General features: G+C 44.8%; 1 protein-coding gene across 1 annotated transcript in view; it reads left to right on the top strand.

Annotated features, from left to right (window-relative positions):
- Window positions 1-15,740, top strand: part of CADPS (calcium dependent secretion activator) — a gene marked incomplete at its 5' end in the record, with an annotated part of 468,533 nt that overhangs the window by 294,267 nt on the left and 158,526 nt on the right. Inside the window, 2 exons of the mRNA XM_024746317.1 lie at window positions 6,440-6,548; window positions 12,738-12,950. Of these exons, the coding sequence (XP_024602085.1) occupies window positions 6,440-6,548; window positions 12,738-12,950 (322 nt within the window). The remainder of the gene's footprint in view (window positions 1-6,439; window positions 6,549-12,737; window positions 12,951-15,740) is intronic.

Genomic DNA, 15,740 nt, shown 5'->3' with positions numbered 1-15,740 from the left:
GGGAGACGCAAGAGGGAAGAGATATGGGGATATATGCATATGTATAGCTGATTCACTTTGTTATAAAGCAGAAACTAACACACCATTGTAAAGCAATTATACTCTAATAAAGATGTTAAAAAGGAAAAAAAAAGATTTAAGATGAAGATTTCAAATGCTGGAATAAAAAAAAAAAGATACATTAAAAGAGGCAACTCTGGATTATGGGTGATTCTCCCCTTTGCATGCTTCCCACCTGGCAGAGCAGCCTCCCTTAGAATCACTTGTGGTCTGGCCTCCCTCAGTAGACCATGTGCTGTTTCAGGGTCAGTTCTGTTTCCAGCTCATCTAGCTGTGGTTCCCTCTTTACCCCAACACACACACACACACACACACACACACACACACACACACACACACACTCTCTCTCACACTCCAGCTCAGTGTCTGGCATGGCCATTCAGGAAGTGTTTAGTGGAAGAAAGAAGGAAAAGGAAGAGAGAGAAAAAGAGCCCAGGCAATGCTTCATGTGGTTCTGAGACAGGAAAGATCATGTGACTTAGAGAGTGGCTGGTGACACCTTCCAAGAGGAAGTGGGGTAAGTGGCCTTGTCATGTAATATGGAGTCTCTCCTCCCACTGAGGTAGCCAGTTACTGGACACAAGACTTTTCTCTGACAATCTTTGAAATGATGAAGTACTTAGAAGATGTCACTGACCTCTTACTTTGGGAGAGATTTTAGGGGAGAAAAAAACTCTTCAGAAAAAAAAAGAGGAATTGTGCTGAAAATATTAGTGAAGCCATGTCTATACGATATATACTGAACCCAAAAGAAGAGAATGATTGTTCTAGGCCGTGTGACTGGAGCACAGACGTTTTAGGGCCTTCACACTGAGCCTTTTACCAAGAGAAGATAAGAAGTGCTCAGTAGCTACAAAGCAAGCTATGTGCTCACTTCTGAAAATCAGAAAAGGGCATCCAAAGCCTGTCTACAGCTCGGCATTTTTCCTACAAGGATTTCATGAGAGGTTTCACGTACATGTGATTCTCACTAGCTTTAAAGAGCCCTTGAGGTACCCTGGGGACATGCATCCCCCAAATTCAACCTTCTGTTTCAGCCTAAATCCAAAGTCTCCATTAACACCTTCTGTGGCCTGCAGAGGTGATATGACAGCCCCACCATCACAAAGGTAATGGGGGAGCCAGGAGGAAAACTCAAGTCTTCTGTTTCCATTTTTGTCCTGTTCACTACAACAGTGTCTACAAGCAATTTTGGCGGCCTGCCTAGAAAATACTGCATCACTTTTAGAGTCTTCTCAGTTTTTCATCTCTGCTGTTTAAGTGATCACACAGGCATTCTATCAAAATGATAAAGAACAACTTAAGCCCTTTGAAAACAACCCCAATGCCAACAGAGTTGCAGGAGAGAAGTTCAAGGCCCTCAGTCCTGGCCCAATTCAGGGAAAGCAAAAATATCCCAAGTTGCTTGAAAGAAAGATGGCAGCTCAGGCAGTGACCACAGGCGCCCAGCAGCTGCCTGCAGTGTTGAATCCAGTCTTAGGTACAAATGATTTTCGGTTTCTCTAAGCCACCACACCCTTTCACTGAAATGCAAAAGTGAAAACAGGAGAACCAGTCTGGTCAAATATGGGGAAGGGGGAGGGAGCTGAGGAAGAAAGCAGATTCTCTCCATCCTGCCCCCAACTCCCCAGCAGCCTCAGAGGGATCTCTGTGGGACAGTGTGAAACCACCACATAGGAGTCATAGCTACCCAAGTGACTTACTGAATGTGCCTTTCTATTCAGGCGCTGGGTCTCATGGAGTGTTTTTTGTAGACAGCTGGTAACACATAATTTCCAACGTGATTATGAGTTCCGTTAGATTTAATACAAGGAAAATTGTTTGAAAAGCCTAAGGAGAACACATCCAACACCAGTCTCCTCAAAGTTCATCTCCTCTCCCACCCCAGCTGTCTGTCTGTCTGTCTCTCTCTCTCTCTCTCTCTGACACACGCACACACACACACACACACACACGCACACACAGAGAGAGAGAGAAAGAGAGAGTCTACATTTCTGTCTGTAATGCAAAACTATTAAATTCTCTCAGGGAGATTTCCTTTTAGAGCTACTACCTTGGGGAACCAAAGATAGGTTATAAATGGGCTTCCTACTAACCAGGGACAAAGGCCACCCTTAGAGGGGTGTGGAGCCAAAGCAGCAATTCCCGTGTTTAAGGATCGAGGCTAAAATGATTATGGATGTGGCTGGAGTCTGCCCTACCAGCTCTGAAGGGAATGAAGCACTTGCAGGGTGTTTCTCTCCCAGAGACTTCAGTGTTCCTACACAGTGTTCTCCAAGTATGGCCCTGGACTGCCTGCACTGGGTGTTTTTTAAAATGCAGAGGGACTTCCCTGGCGGTCCAGTGGTTAAGACTCCGTGCTCCCAACACAGGGGGCACGGGTTTGATCGCTGGTCGGGGAGCTAAGATCCCACATGCCATAGGGTACAGCCTAAAAATAACTAAGTAAATAGAATGCAGATCCCAAGGACCATCCAGAAGCGTCTGATGCGCAGAAGACTCTGAGATGGAGCTCAGGAATCTGTATGCTTCACAAGCAGCCCAGGAGATCCTGATGCAGGGGGTCCAGTGACCACCTTTGGAGAAACACTGCCTCAGAGGTCATTGTCCCTTTTAAACTGAAGTCTCCCATTCCTTTTCGACCACACTCTCTCAGAGCTTATGTTCTCCAAGGAACTGAGCATCAGAGTAGCTAAACAGATGATTTTGTGCAAATGGCATGACAAAGCCTCTCAGCTGTGTTCCTTGAAACCCCAGTATATGCCCTATGAACATGGCTGCAGACCCTAACACAAGGATTAAGGAGAAACGGGTCCCCGGCACCCTGAGTCAAGACATTGCTGGGTAAACTCATTCTAAACCCCAGGGGCCATGGTAAGGAGCAAATATGTTGATTACCGTTGTTGGGAACAGCGACCAAACCAATGTTAATGATGAAGGTGCCAATTCCACGAGCTCCACCCTGAGCTCCCCACCTTGGGTGTGGGAGGAGAGGAGTGGAAGAAGCCAACCCGTCATCCAGACCAGGTTAGAAAGCCTCACCTCTATCATCTTTTTATTCTAAAATATTTTTCTCCTGTGCTCCAAAGATTTCTGTACTGTGATAAGGACACGTCTTATCCCTATTTCGCATTGGAGGAAACTGAGGCTGAGGCTGAGGCTGGTTAAATGACTTGCTCAAGGTCAGTGGCTCATAGGCAGCCTATGTGAATCCTAACACAGGCCTTCTGATTCCAGATGTCTTCCAGGACACCAAGCACTGAGATGGCACTGTGCTCAAGGAGGTTTACACAATGTCCTAGATACAGTGTCCTAGAACTCACACACCTTGCATCAGAGACAATGTGGTCCCTAAATCATAACCTGTTTCGGATTCCCTAGAGATAATATAATGCACCCAAATTCTGACCGTTCCAGTTTTCAAAAAAATCTAAATCTGCATGAGATAAGATATTGTCTGATAATATAGAACACCCTATAATACAACAGTTGTCACCCAGAAAACAATTTTAAGTTAACTATGAAAGTGAATTGTAAGGCACATAATGAATGATTTATAGGTGAATGATTTATAACTGAATGAATGTTCATTCTTCCCACTCAACTTCACAATGGCCCTAAAGGGCATTTGCATTTATGTTCTGTTTGTAAATGACAACAGTCAACCCGAATTAGCTTAAGTTTTAGAAGAGGAAGAAATATATTGGTTAGTTCATTAAATTACTAATTAACTAAAGAGTTTTCTGGCATGGCTAGGTCCAGAGCTTAAACAAAGTCATCAAGACTCAGTCTCTCTATCTGTACCATCTGTTGACTGTACTTTCATCTAAGCCGACTTCCCCCCTGTCAGGCAAGCTCTCTCAATGCAGCACACTCTGGAAGGTCAAGACTTAAAACAGTTTAGCAGCTCCCAGACCCTTGCTATTCCCTCACACTTCAAGCTCTCTAGAAAGTCTGAGGTTCCCTCCAACCTTGCAGTAATTAGAAATATGCAAAAACAAATCATTTCTTCTCTCCTCCTTTTTTTCCTAAAGTAAGTTGCCAAATTCCAGATTAAAATGGTCCTAATAAACCAATTTGAGTTTTTTTGAGCCCCAAGTTTGCCCGGAAGAACTTCAACAGTATCACCAGAAGGGGGCAGCAACATACAGTGCTCCAAGAAGCAAGGACCTGAAATAGAAAAAGGAAAAGTCAGAAAGCCCCAAGCATGTAGTTAGAGTAAATGCCTGAATCTTGAAATAACAGCCTTCTGTCGTGATATTTCTCTGATCTCAAGTAAGTGTCTGCAATCGTCTATTTGGCTAATCGTCATATTAACGAACTATATCTTCTCCGTGTTGCCAGAGAGGTAAAAAAGCATTGCAGAACTGTTCCAGCAATGTCTGTGTTCACTATCATGCCGGGGGTGTGGAAGATAGGTTGTCCGTGGGATCAGTAGTGGATTGGAGAAACATGTAAATTTGGGAGGGAGAAAACCTCTTTATTGGATGGTACATACTCATTTTTCTAGAACCAATCAGACTCAATTAGTGAATGCCTGTTACGTGGTAGATTTCGCTCATGGCAAGGGGAATATAACCAAGGTGTATGACTCCCTAGGCATACCTTCAAAGGATTTATAATCTAGTAGGCAAATACACCTCCTCAGCTACTTTGTGTTAGGACGTTAGTGCCAAATGCATGGCAACTGCTTACGTAAATGCATAAATTGAGTATTTGCTAGGTGAGTGTCACACACGGTGTGAAAAGCCCTTCACTGCTCTGTTAATCCTCCAGTCACAATAAGACACAGGTAAAATACAGATGAAGACTCTGAGTTATATATGTGACAGCTTCTGAGAGCTGGGATGGGGCCCCAGGCCTGTGTGACCTCACCCAAAGCTTGCACTCTTAAATCCTCCTTTTTAGAAGAGAACTTTATTCGTTGTTCTGCTTATTACAGAGCATAATACATGTCCACTTACGAACATACCCTGAGTGGCTTTATGTTTCCCTTGAAGCCCATCAAGACCTTGCAATATAAGGAACAGATTCTTCAAACTATATGTGTGATCAAGAAACCCACGTCGGGCAGAAGTTTTCATCAGGAACCAACAGAGGGCAGCAATAGATAAATCAACCAGTAAAACGTTCTCCCGTGGACTCCCTTTATCTTGCCACTGGGACCTTCAGGCTGAGGACTGTGGGAGATGTGTGCAGGCTTTGAGAGCGCCAGGCTGAGGACTGTGGGAGATGTGTGCAGCCTCTTACCAAAAAAAAAAAAAAATCAGACCCATGGAGAAGGAGATAAAAGATGTCCCCAGCCGGGATCAAAGTTCACTTAGTAAATGTCTGTTTTAATAAAGGGAACTAAGATGAGGGATGTGGCACTACTTCACTAAGACGTTTGACATCGTGGATGGTAAATACGCCCCTGAGCTTTTAGCCCGAAGCCTGAAGGAGTCTTGCTCTGCCCCGGGCTCCTTGCAGACAAGCCAGATGTAGAAATGCTAAGTATCTGCGCTGGGTCTGGATGCACCGAGGCGACAGGAACCTGAAGGCTGGCCTGTAGCTGCAGAGCCCGCGCCCAGCACTGACGTGGGCTGATGCCCGTGTGGGTCGTGAGGGCCACACCAGTGACAACAGCCGTGCCGTCCAGGGCTGAGGATGGCTCTCCCATGACTGGCACCTAGAGATCAAGCATTCATTGCTTGTGACAGCATGTCACTCCTGCACTTGTCTGAGATGAAGGGAAGACTTTTCAAAGTGACCAAAAGCACTCCTTCAGTGGCAAGGGGGAGGGTGGGCTGAGACATGCGGCTCAGTGCTGAGAACTGGCCTGCAAAAAGTAAAATACTAAAAGAAACGGAGGGCATAAATAAATGCATAAAAGTCTAGTCCCTAACTTCTGACCAAAAGGCCTGTGTCAAGTCTGAGAGCTTGACAATCTCAACCAGAGCCAGGGCCATAGTCATATCAGGTAAAAACTAAAAAATTGCTGCTATGCAACCAGTTTTGACCTACCCAAAGGTCAGTTTCACGTAGCTCAGCCCAATTAAACTAGCAGCAGTAATGATAATAGCTAACTTTTGTCCAGCACTTCCTAAGCATCCGGGAAAGATTCTAAATGCGTTCTACTTATGAACTCATTCAGTCCGCACAATAAGCCAGTGAGAAGGTGGGTTCTCAGATTATATCCATCTACAGATCAGGTAACAGGACCTGAGAAGTCTTTTAACTTGCTCCAAGTCACACAGCCAGGAGGTGGAAAAACTCAATTTGAACCCAGCTCCTGAGCGCAGGGCCTCAGGGGAAAGGACAGGCTTGAACACGGAGGGTTTTTTTCAAGGAAGATGGGCTCTAGGGAACCAACCTCACAATCTGTGCTTTTCTTTTTTAGGTGAGTCAGTACACGTTTGCCATGTGCAGTTACCGGGAGAAAAAAGCGGAGCCTCAGGAACTTCTCCAACTGGATGGCTACACTGTGGATTACACGGACCCCCAGCCAGGTACCCGCCCACCCGCTAGGCTGTGAACCCATAAAAATCTCCCCCTTCCCACATGAACATTCAACTAGCATTTTCTGGGCACTTCCTCCCTGTTGGACACTAAGCCACCTGGACGAGTAAATGCCATTCCAATCAAGGGCTTTGTTTTGACTCAAGGGATCCTCATAAAACCAAAACGAAAACAGAATACGTTTTTCTTCTATGTAGCTGTGCCCATATCAAATTTGTATTCCACCCTAGAATGTTCAAAAGAAATTCCTGAAAAAGAAGTCCTACATGTACACCAACGACTTTGTGTGTGTGCGTGTGTGTGCGTGTACGTGTGTGTGTGTATGTGTGTGTGTGTGTGTCTTGTTCACCAGTGATGTGTGGGCTTGGCAGGTATTGCGTCTCCATGTCCAAATAAACCTGTCCTGTACGTACACATTTGTTAACTACACATTTGTTAACTACAATTCAAAGTTAGCTGATGGTACTTGAAAAGAAAGTCCTCGCTAAATGGTTTTTTTTCCTAAAAAGACACTAATCTACAGTGCAGACATCCAAGCTCCTCAACCTTATATAACTAAGAACCACACAAACGGTAGTATTTCTCGTAAGTTCTACATTGCATAAGTTCCACATCCTGCCCCCTCACACCTCTCCCCCCACCCATTTTATCTTTTTCCCAGAAAGAGATGAATAGAAATCCGCCTCAAGGAACCTTCAAAATGGGGGGGAGGGGCGGTGCGAAATCATTTCAGCATATTAATGAGCAACAGGCACCAGCAGCCCTCTCCCAGAGAAGTTTATTTTTATGCCAAATCTGCACAAGGAAAGCATTTCCAACCATACTGCATTATTTGGCCCAAAACCTTTTTTTCTACTCCCATATTGCTCTTCCACATGCAACAAAATACACATAAAGGAAAAACAGAGTCTGAGAGAAGATGGGGTGTTAACCTGGAAAGGTGTGGCTGGGAAGACCTTTGGCCCAGCCCACTTAGGAAAATTAGCAGTGGGCTTCAGAATCCCAACCCGGAGTGCTTTGGACCAGCCCCGCCTCCTCAGACTTCTGTAGATAATTAGCATCCTGCCAGAGCACAGTGATACAGAGCTGACCACGTAAGACATAAACTAAAGGCTCTGCCTGGAAATCCCTCCTCATCAATAGAGCCTACAAGTTTGAGCCAAGTTAGTGCAACAACTCATGGAAAGGTTGTGGCCCCTGTATTAAGAAAGCAGCCCTCGTGGCATTCTGTGATGGTTTGTGGTCTCAAACCATTGAGTTCCCTTCAGAGAAACAGAGTCCCTCTTTCCTAAGACCTATATTTTAAAGTGGGAGACTCAAGGGCCAATATGAGAAGGAAAAACAATACCATCTTATGACACTACCTTCTTTTAAGCCAGTTTACCATTCCCTTCCTCTACGTGATGGCATTTGGATTTTACCACAATCCACCAATTATATGGGACCCGGATTATCATCTCATTTTGTAAAGGAAGAAGAAGAGCTGGGACTTGGGGTCTAACCCGTCACACCCTCTGGCAGCTGCAGTAAAACATAGATCTGTGTACAGCTATAGCAAAGCTAGAGTTGTTATTTTATCATTCAAACGCAGAATTCTCTTCCTACCGCGGGGAGGGCAGGAGTGGGGAGAAAGCTGTTCTGTCTACATGCAAAAGGGGTAACTGTGCATATGTATTATAAAAGCTCTTCTTTTTTTCACATTGATCCCATGGGATATAATTTATAAATTCCTTTACCAAGGATGTCAATGGAAAGTAAAGTGATTATGTTGAGAATAATAAGCGGAATCCTCTCTGCCTTTCCGTGTGCCAAGTCCTAGTTATTTTCAAAGCAATGTTTGATTGAAAATGGAGATTCAAATACTCCCCATCGTCATGAGAAAAGTCTAACCCAGAATTTCTTAAAGAGTGCTTATGGAAAATAGGAGTTCCTGGACCCCAAACCTAACCAAGGACCAGAAAGGGGAGGGCAGAATCCTCCTATTTCAATAAGCGCTCTAGGGGATCCTTATGTATAGTAAAGTTTGCCAGCTGGAGATCAGGGTAATGTACAATTTAGCCAGTGTCTTCAGAGATTTGTGGAGTCTCTCCCTCTGCTCCCTGAAAGGTGAGGGTGCACCTGGAGCAGGACTTCTGGGTCCATCTGTCCCCCCTCTCCTCTCAGCTTTATCCTGGTTGTCAGTGGAACCAACTGGTGGAGATGTTTATGGGGCAGGTAGCCTTGTAGCGTGGACATCCTTGCCTTTGTACCAGTCTGAGATCCAGCACTCATCCAGACGTAATCACTTGCTCTAAATCAACTCTACCTGGTTAGGGTCCTTGAAAGATTGGTTTGGGGAACTGGTAAATAAGTGTAAGTAAGTTTTACATTCAGGGCCATCATTTTAATCAAAAGATGAAAACACTACACTTTACCTTTCCCTGGGTATGGTTCGAAGAGTACGCAACGATCTCTCCATTCCTATTAGATCGAGTAATTAAGTCTTCAAATAGGATATTCATTCAGAATAATTCAGTGGCACAATTTAAACAACTAAATTAAATCTTTGACAACTCAACTTTACCATAATACACAGACCACGTCCATGTGTGTTGTTGGAACGGCAATCCCCGGCCGGGAGCTGGCCGACATTCCTTGCCTGGTCTGCCTCCATCCGTTCCCAGACGTGTCCTCTTGCTCTTGACAGGTCAATGCCTGGGGGTATTCCGTGGAGAGCCCAGGCCCTGTCACACGTTGCATTTTGCAGATGCCGTCCCCGGCAACCGCTGCCTTGCCCAAGACAGCTGCCTAGGAGCACGTGTTCATGTTCGCATTGCCTTCTCCTTCCTTGGTTTTCTTTCAGCTAGTTTCTCTGCCCTCCCCTCACCCTCAATGGTGTGTCCTTGGTCTCCCACACTTCCTGGAAAAGCTCTGGTGCTCTCCGCTGCCGTCACTGTCCTTGCTTGTGCTGCTATAGACGTTTCTGTTTGCCCCACTCCCTCCACGATTAGGCTTCACTCTGTTGTTAATAACTGATCCTCTGCGAGGAGTTACTGTGTGCAAGGCATGCTGTCCGGCTCTGCAGCAGTCCGGCACAATGCTTATGGTCACCAGCTCTAGAGTCAGACAGCCCGGGCTAGAAGCCCAGCTCTGATGCTTACAGCTCCACTTTGTGTTCGTGGGTTAGTTAGCTCCTTCTCTGTGACTCAGTTTCCTCCTTTATACAGTGGGAATAAGAGTACTTGCTTCCCAGGGCTGTTGGGAGGATTAAATAAAAAATCTGAACACTTAGCATCTTTCCATCTCTACCTCTCTACATCCCGAGGCACCCCCATGAACTGACTCTCTGACTGTAGCTCCAGGAACACAGTGTCCCTATTCCCAGCTGTGGGCCCTGGCAGACGGGAGGTGGTGGGGCAAGGAAAAGGACCCATCTGGTGATGTCTAGCCTGCAGATCACCTACGGTATCATAGTAGCTTATCCCAAAGGTTACCATGAGACTAGACTACAGGAGCTCTACTGACCCCACTCTTCCTTTTAGCTCCTTGGTACCCACTTTTCAGGGGTTAAAGCATCCCTCAAGGCTCTTCTTCCTCTCTCACCCTGCAGAATTTTCCTTCTTATGGTTGTATCCATTCATTTCATCAGGTTTTCCCAGCTTGCTAACTGTACATCATCCTATCCAAATCACACATTTTAAAACTCTCTGTAAGAAATGAACCAAAATATTCCTTCATAATCATAACCACCATAGTGGTGCACCACTAGACCCTTCATATAAAGATGATGCTATTTATTGTTCTAGAATCCCTGGCAATTCTAAGTGCAAAACTACCAACACGTACCCACTCTTGTGGAATAGACATTAGAATTAACGTTGTCACCAGAAATCTTTTCCAATGCAAATGTCATACAGGTTAGTGACTGGGCCTTGTTGGAAATTTAGGGATGCTAATCACTCTGTTTACTCCCCTTTCATCTTTAAACTGATAACTGGTGGGGGTGGGGAGGGGAGGGGAGGAATGATGAGGAGCCTGATGAAGATATGAAGCTTTATTTATGGACAGACAGTCCCAGTAACCACAAAATACAGGCTTTTGGAATATGTTGACAGAAACAATGTCTCTCTGGCCTGAGACCAAAGAGAGGCTTCTGCCTACTTCTCTCTAAATTTTAACCTTGAGAACTGCCTGTGGGACAAAAATGGGTCTGTAGAGCCTTCATTCATCCAACTTGTATTTGTTGAGTACCTACTCTATGCCATGCACCGTTCTGGGTACCAGAGATGCAGCAGTGAACAAAAGAGACAAAAACTCCCTGTCTTTAGGAAGTAAATTATATAATTTGTTAGAGGTGGTAAGAGCTATGGAGAAAAATAATACAAGAGAAGAGAGGTAGAGGTCAGGGAAGGCCTGAACAAGCACGTGACATCTGAGCAAAGACACAAAGGAGGTGAGGTTGTGACTCATGCATATATCTGGAGGAAGAGTTCCACGCACAGGCAATATCACGTGCAAAGGTCCTGAGGTGAGAACACACCTGGAGTGTTCAAGGAGCCGCAAGAGGCCAGCATGGCCATCGTGACTTGGGTGCATACAGGGGCACGTGAGAGAGAGAGTAGTAGGAGAGGATGGTAGAAGTAGTGAAGGGTCAATTCATGTGGGGCCTTGCAGGCCCTGTCAGAACCTAGACTCTTCCTCTGAGTGAAATGCAGAGGTAGGTTTTGAGCAGAGGGGTGGCATGACCTGACTCTTATGCTAAACCGATTACTCTCACCCCCATCTGGAGAATCAAGTATAGAGAGTGAAGATGGAGGCAGATGGATCAGATAGGAGGCTATTGAAATAATCTAGGTGAGAGATGAGCGTGGCTGAGTTCAGGCTGGCGGCATTGGAGAAGGCAGAATGGGTCAAATTCTGTTCTGACGTCCTGAAAGGAAAGCCTTCAGAATTTCATTGGAATGGGCAGTGAGAGAAAATCAGGAGTCAGAAAGGACCCCAAGCTTGTGGACTTGAGCACCCAGAAGGATGAGGTCAGCTTTACTGTGATGGAGAGGAGGTTTGGGGAAAACACCAGGAGTTCAGTGTTGGATGTGATAAATTTGGGGTCTCTCTCAAATATCCACGTGGAGAAGTCAAGAAACCCACTGGATGTTCAGGTCCACTGTTCAAGGGAGGTGTCCAGTGTAGAGCTAGAAATGTAGAGACCGTGAGCATATCCATGGTATTTGACACGATGGCCATCACGATGGGGGATTGGGAGTAGATGAAGAAAAGAAGAGGTCCGAGGACAGAAGACCAGGATGCTCCCATGTTTAAAGGTCAGGAGGAGGAGTGAGAGGAGGAGGAACCAGCAAACAAAACTGAAAGCAGCAGCAAGGGAAGGAGGAAGAAAATCAGATGACCTGGAGCCAAGTGAAGGAAACCTTTCAAAGAGAATGGAATGAGTTGATGGATGGAACAAAATGAAGCCTTTGAGTTCAGCATCGGACTCAGCATCGGGGAAGTAATTGGTGACCTTGACAAGTTTCACTGGGGCAGCAGCCCGATCAGAAGGGCTTTAGGGCTTTAAGAGGAGAGAGACCCTTGCTACTTGAAGTGTGGTCCGCCAACCGGCACCATCAGCATCATCTGGGAGCTTGAGTAGAAATGCAGGATCTCAGGTTCTAGCCCCACTTACTGAATCAGAAGGTACATTTTAACAAGATGCCCAGAGAATTCACATGTGCACCAAAATTTGAGAAGCCCTGGTAGAGATCCACTTACATTGTAAAGAGAAGAACAATAGGGCAGTAGCTCAAGGGAGAAGTGGGGGTCAAGAGATATTTTTGTTGTTTGCTTTGTTTGTATTTAAAGATGAGAGAGGGCTTCCCTGTAAAAAAAAAAAAAAAAAAGATGAGAGAAATAATAGTGTTATTTATAGACAGATGTTTACCCGTCCATTAGGCAGCTCAATTGACAACTCTGTCTCCAACCAAACAAAGATGGCGGGAGACAAGAGCTGGGCTCAAAATGCCTCTTGGACACCATGGCCCCACCTTGTGGCCAAGTGGGTATCAGATTTCCCATCCTACAGTCAGATAAATGGCTCCTCCCTTCTGCAGCCCAAGAAAAAGCACAGAAACTGCCTCTCTCAGAACTTAGTCCTGCCAAGAACATTGCAGCTCAACTTAGCAGTTTTTTTTTCCCTTTTAACCCAGGTTTGGAGGGTGGCCGAGCCTTCTTCAATGCAGTCAAAGAAGGAGACACCGTGATATTTGCAAGTGATGATGAGCAAGATCGCATTCTCTGGGTCCAAGCCATGTACCGGGCTACCGGTCAGTCACACAAGCCTGTGCCCCCAACCCAAGTCCAGAAACTCAACGCCAAGGGAGGGAACGTGCCTCAGCTGGACGCCCCCATCTCCCAATTTTGTAAGTAAATATGCCATTTGTTAAAAATAGCTCTGTAGAGTAAAGTCAATCTTTCAAAGTTGAGTTAGAAAATCTAGTTGCTTTAACATTAAGGATTCACAAAATCATGTTTGCTGAAAAGAAAAAATAGTGACTTCAGAGGGGGAAAGTTGGGACAAAAATGTTAGATGAAAGTAATTTTAAAGTGCAATACTTGACATTTCCCCCTAAGGACTAAACAAAGAAAATATATTTTAGGTGGATTTTTATCTCTCTGTTTTGGTGAGAGTTTAGAATTCACAGCCAAACATGTATTTGTTTGAGTCCTTCAAATATGGTAGATTATGTATGTCCTTGCCTCATTTCTTCCTATTAAAAGTAATTGTAAAATAGGGCTTGATTTGAAATAAATTTAAATCTGCAACTTAGAACCATTTAAAAATAAATGATGACATTATCACATGCAGTGGAAAAAAAAAAAAAAAAAAAAAACACGGTACCCATTCTGAGCTAAAATACCAGAACCCAAAAATGAAACTTCCTCCTTAAACAGCCCCAGTTCATATTCCAGTCTCTTCCCCTCTTACCTCAGCATCTGCTTTAATTTCTTGCCCCTTTGCCATGCCTTCTTGCTACCTACGTTGGTTTTTATCTTGCAACACTTCAGACACACAGGGTCAGATGAAAGACAGCATACGCTTGGAAATGCTTATTGAAACAAAGAAAATGGAAGCACTGAAAACATAAGGCACCAAATTAAATAATTCATTTTTTACAAAACATGAACCCTAAATAGAGATGTTACGGTTCTGAATAACAGGTCAATTAGGAATAGCTCGGGTACAAGTCATTTTTAGCAAAAATCATGTTGAATCCTGACTTTAGCATGGAACCCACTGATTCAGTGTAGTTCACTGAGCAACTGTCTAGATGACAAGACATTGATGAGGAAGACAGGTGAGATCCCTGCTCTCAGGATACCTACAGCCCAGTGGGGAAGTCTAGACAGTAAGCAAGTAAAAAAATGAGTAAGATAGTTTCAGAAATTGAGAAATACCATAAAGAATGTCATGCAGTGGTGACTGAGTGGGGAGAGGGAATATAAGTCAGATGATCTGAGCTTCAGCCCAAATGATAGGGAGTCAGCCCTACAAATATCTGCAGACAGAGAATTACGGCAAAAGGGAAAGCAAGTGTGAAGGCCCCTCGTCAGAAATTTGACCTTGAACACAGTGCTTTCACACTGTCTCTCCTCTGTTGCTCTTAAAATACGGATCGAGGGCTTCCCTGATGGCACAGTGGTTAAGAATCCACCTGCCAATGCAAGGGACACGGGTTCAAGCCCTGGTCCGGGAAGATCCCACATGCCACGGAGCAGCTAAGCCCGTGTGCCACAACTGCTGAGCCTGCGCTCTAGAGCCCGCGAGCCACAACTACTGAGCCCACGTGCCACAACTACTGAAGCCTGTGCGCCCAGAGCCCATGCTTCACAGCAAGAGAAACCACTGCATTGAGAAGCCTGTGCACCACAACCAAGAGTAGCCTCCACTCGCTGCAACTAGAGAAAGCCCACGCACATCAATGAAGACCCAACGCAGCCAAAAATAAATAAATTAAATAATTTTTTAAAAATATGGATCGAATAATTTTGTAGCTACAGCAACTAAATAGAGAATAGTCTCTTTTCAATGAATTCCACTGCCATGTCTGTTTTTATCTAACAAGACTATGTTCTTAGACCTTGTAACACCTTCACTGATGGGGAAAAACTCTTTTTGGATGACAAATACTATCCATCAGGTGGTCCCAGGGATTCCTGTCCAGTACTAATGGCTTTTTTTTTTTTTTTTTGTTTTTGTGCCGTACGCGGGCACCTCACTGTTGTGGCCTTTTCCGTTGCGGAGCACAGGCTCCGGACGCGCAGGCTCAGCAGCCATGGCTCACGGGCCCAGCCGCTCCGCGGCATGTGGGATCTTCCCGGACCGGGGCACGAACCCGTGTCCCCTGCATCGGCAGGCAGACTCTCAACCACTGTGCCACCAGGGAAGCCTCTGATGGCTTTTTAAAGGAAGATGCATTCCCTGTGGGACCTTGTAAATAATCACACAATCATGTGGGTTTCCACAAAGAAAACCCTGAAAGAATAAGGAATAAGTTAAGGAGGGACTCAGGGGAAGAGGGACAGCCCTTCTGACCATGACCACCACCAAGTGTCCTACTCTCTTTTTTCTCTAACATTTGTGGCATTTAAGTTTGAGAGCAAAGAGAGAGAAGGAAGCATCTCTTTTTAAATGGTTTAGTCACTAGTTGAAATAAAAGCATCCCCAATCTTTACTGAATTAAAATAATTCCTCTGTAATGGAATCCCTTCTTTCACCTTGCCTGACAGTCTCTTTTTAAATAAATTGCGAAACAACACATCCCATTATATTCCTCTGAGATGGAATTAACTGTGTATCAGGAAAAAATTCCTAACTATAACCACCATCTAAATCAAGCTCATAAAACATGTGTCACAGGTGATATTTGGAAAATCCTGGTTTCATTTCCAAATAATCTCTACTTCTTCTGAAGTCATTTCACCTTACATTCAGTGTCTTTGTTCTATCATCTGCCAAGATTAAGAAATTACTACCTGGTTCGTGATTAGCCCCCTTTTTTTCTCTCTAGTGTAGGAAAGAGGATGGACATTCAGGGGTAAAATTAAATGGAGACCAGACACTGATTTTAAAAAGGAGCTTAGTAATGGAGGCTCTTGAAAAGGGAATGGATGTCCCTTCATGGAAATACACAAGGGCTCTCGACTTACAT

Source organism: Neophocaena asiaeorientalis, unplaced genomic scaffold (genome assembly GCF_003031525.2).
Source record: "Neophocaena asiaeorientalis asiaeorientalis breed wild unplaced genomic scaffold, Neophocaena_asiaeorientalis_V1.1 scaffold251, whole genome shotgun sequence".
NCBI classification, from domain to species: domain Eukaryota; kingdom Metazoa; phylum Chordata; class Mammalia; order Artiodactyla; family Phocoenidae; genus Neophocaena; species Neophocaena asiaeorientalis.
The sequence above is the reverse complement of the archived record's forward strand: the minus strand, read 5'-3'. Positions and strand labels throughout refer to the sequence as shown.